General features: G+C 44.8%; 1 protein-coding gene across 1 annotated transcript; it reads left to right on the top strand.

Annotated features, from left to right (window-relative positions):
• Positions 1–162: 162 nt before the first annotated feature.
• Positions 163–1,798, top strand: LOC112079446 (RAD50-interacting protein 1-like; the record flags this gene model as incomplete). The annotated part of the gene is made up of 3 exons (XM_024145401.2): positions 163–343; positions 643–761; positions 958–1,798. Coding segments are annotated over 3 exons (511 nt in total), but the record flags the coding sequence as incomplete, so codon positions are not given.
• Between the last annotated feature and the right edge of the window lie 1,032 nt (positions 1,799–2,830).

Raw genomic sequence — 2,830 nt, 5'->3', positions numbered from 1 at the left:
GCCTGGACAGTAGGAATGAAATGTGATTTCTTGAAAGAATCTGGTAGAGCTCAGATCATCACCTACAGCCACCATATATATACCCAATTGAACAACAAAATGTTGGAGTGAACAAAATGTTAAAAAGTAGAATGACACTAACGTGTATCCTTCTCCTCCCAGGTGGTTGTCTCTGCCGTCCCAGTGTGACCAGGCCACCATGTCCCTGTCCAGTTTAGCCTGTCCTCTGATGCTGTGTCTCAGGGAYCACCTGCTCCAGCTGCAGCAGATGCTGTGTCTGCCTCTCTTCCAGATGGGCTGGCAGGACCTGGCTGAGAGGCTGGACCTCTTCCTCTACCAGAATGTGAGTCACACTGCTGGCCTGCTACAATTGGAATTAATCAGATAGTTGACTTAATTAAATATTTGAACTTTTAGTGATTTTGCAGATACTACTGTCTGGAATGACTTAAAAGAAGGTAATTAGATTGTCACACATCATTAGACACATCTGTTCTCAAATACATKAAAACTACAATGGCTACTGACTAATTCTAATGATAAAATACAGATTTAAGAAATAGGATGAAGCAGTAGAGAATGTATTTTGGGGGGTAAATCACATCTCTATTAACTTCTGGAGCTGCTACCTGTCTCCYTCAGGTGATTCTGTATAACCACTTCAACGAGGGGGGGGCAGCCCAGCTCCAATTCGACATGACAAGAAACCTCTTCCCTCTGTTYGGACACTACTGCAAGAGGCCTGAGAACTTCTTCAAACAGTGAGTGGGCCATTTCATACAATGGCAATTCTGCTGACAATATCACCTGGAAACATTGTCCACTGTACCATAATCTTTAKAAGAGACCTACAGTTTGTTTGTAGTTCCTTAGGTTATTAAATGTCCTGCACAGGGGTTGAATTCCTTGTCAAATWATTTYTAGGTACAAATGATTGGTCATGTCTCCCTCTCTCAGTGTGAAGGAGGCCTGCGTCATCCTGTGTCTGAATGTGGGCTCAGCTCTTCTTCTACGAGACGTCCTGAGGCAGGCTGAGGAGGAACCAGGGACCCCGGAGGGCAAGCAGCCCAGCCCTGTGTCAGCCCTCAACGAGCTGGGGGTCTACCGCCTGGCCCCCTGCGACGTCCTCATCCTGCTCAACCTCAGGGCCTCCTGGCCGGGAAAGTGAGGGGAGATRGGAGGAGGAACAGTAGCCTGGTCCCACATGTGTTTTTGACAACTCCTATGGTCTTTGTGATGCCGATTGGCCATAGGAGTTGAGCAAGGCAGCACTAACAGATCTGTGACCAGGCTAGGACGGGCTTCAGCTGGCAAAGAACAACCACTACCAATGAACTACACCGTATCCCAGAAACCTGGAATAGACCGCTCTCATTCCTGAATACTCCTGTCCTATCCCGTTTAAACCGTTATAATCACAGTTTTGTTTACTTTGCCGATCCTCTGTCTACAAGCTCAGCACTCGTTCCATATCAACTCACCACTCCTGGCCTAGACGCAGGAGAGAGACCTCGACTGGAGACTGATGGATGTGTTTACATCAACTGCTCATGTAGATGACATTATTTGTCTATTGACTGACACCCAGACTCTTCTGTCTTCTGGTGGAGAGATCTAGTAGTACCACCACGTTACATGGTGTGGATGGGTATTTCAGGAGGTCCCCTTCTCACTTCCTGACAGGGACTGTTGTCTTTAACCAGACGAGAGATAGGAGACCTTAACACTGCTGTTTTAAGCAGTCCAGTGCATTTGATAACAACAACAGCCCTGTCTGTCACATTGCTTATTTAATGTCATATACATTTGTAAAGAAGTGAAAATAAAAACGTCGAAAATGTCATTTATGTCAGTAAATGTAACAAATCATGTACATTCATGCTAATGTATTTCAGAGTGAAAGATTGTGATGAAGTCACTCCAGTGAGCCAAGTGGGCCTCAGCAGCCTGCCTAGGTACAGTATGCCATAGAAACAGAAGCAGTGATGGAGACACTGAGGTATAATGAGCGCTAGAGACGGCATCTATATGTCCGACTGTTTAAGGTAATCTACTGACATTCATGACCAGGTTTCATCCGGTTTATACGGACCAACATCACATGTGCACTAGCACTTAGTGCGCAAAGGAAGTAGCGATTACGTCATCTGAAAAAACAGCAGACATTGGATGAATATTAACATGTTAATGGACTTGTTTGATATTGCAGGTGACTGCTGACTGACTGATCTACAAATCACCTTGCATCATAAATAACGACTCATTATTTGTAGGTCAGTCAGTCACAATTGACCTATGGTACATCACATTTTGATGCTCTCCAACAGGACAACTGTCTTCAGCTGTGAGCACTGGGGGAAATAATTAAAATAATGAAATGGCTGTTTTGTGCACAAAGGTTATGACTAAAGTGTCTTATTAGGAATTTTCTAATCTGACTTGTGGCCGTCTATGGAAATGGAGTTTCTGGGCCGGGTGTCAGTTAAACTGCAGTACCGAAGCAAAACTGTAGGAGCAGTTGAAACCATGCTTCAAGACCAGAACCCTGGTCCCTTTGGCTGGAGAACATCAAATCCATGATGCATTGTGGGTAAATGGTGACTGACTGATCCACAAATAATAATCAGTAGTTAAATATGATCCATGTTCGAACAAGCCCATTATCTCTATAAGCGGCCGTCTGGTAAACTCATGGATCGGTAGGGCGACACCACTAAGGTATAAAGAACGGCGCGACACTCATTTTCTGTTAATTCGGCGCCATCTTCTGGACACCAAAATCATTAGTGGGTCTGCATTCATCTAGTCTGGTCTGATGCTGTTTCCGGTT

This window comes from Salvelinus sp. IW2-2015, unplaced genomic scaffold (assembly GCF_002910315.2).
Source record: "Salvelinus sp. IW2-2015 unplaced genomic scaffold, ASM291031v2 Un_scaffold8015, whole genome shotgun sequence".
NCBI classification, from domain to species: Eukaryota; Metazoa; Chordata; class Actinopteri; order Salmoniformes; family Salmonidae; genus Salvelinus; species Salvelinus sp. IW2-2015.
This window is presented reverse-complemented; position numbering and strand designations above follow the sequence as displayed.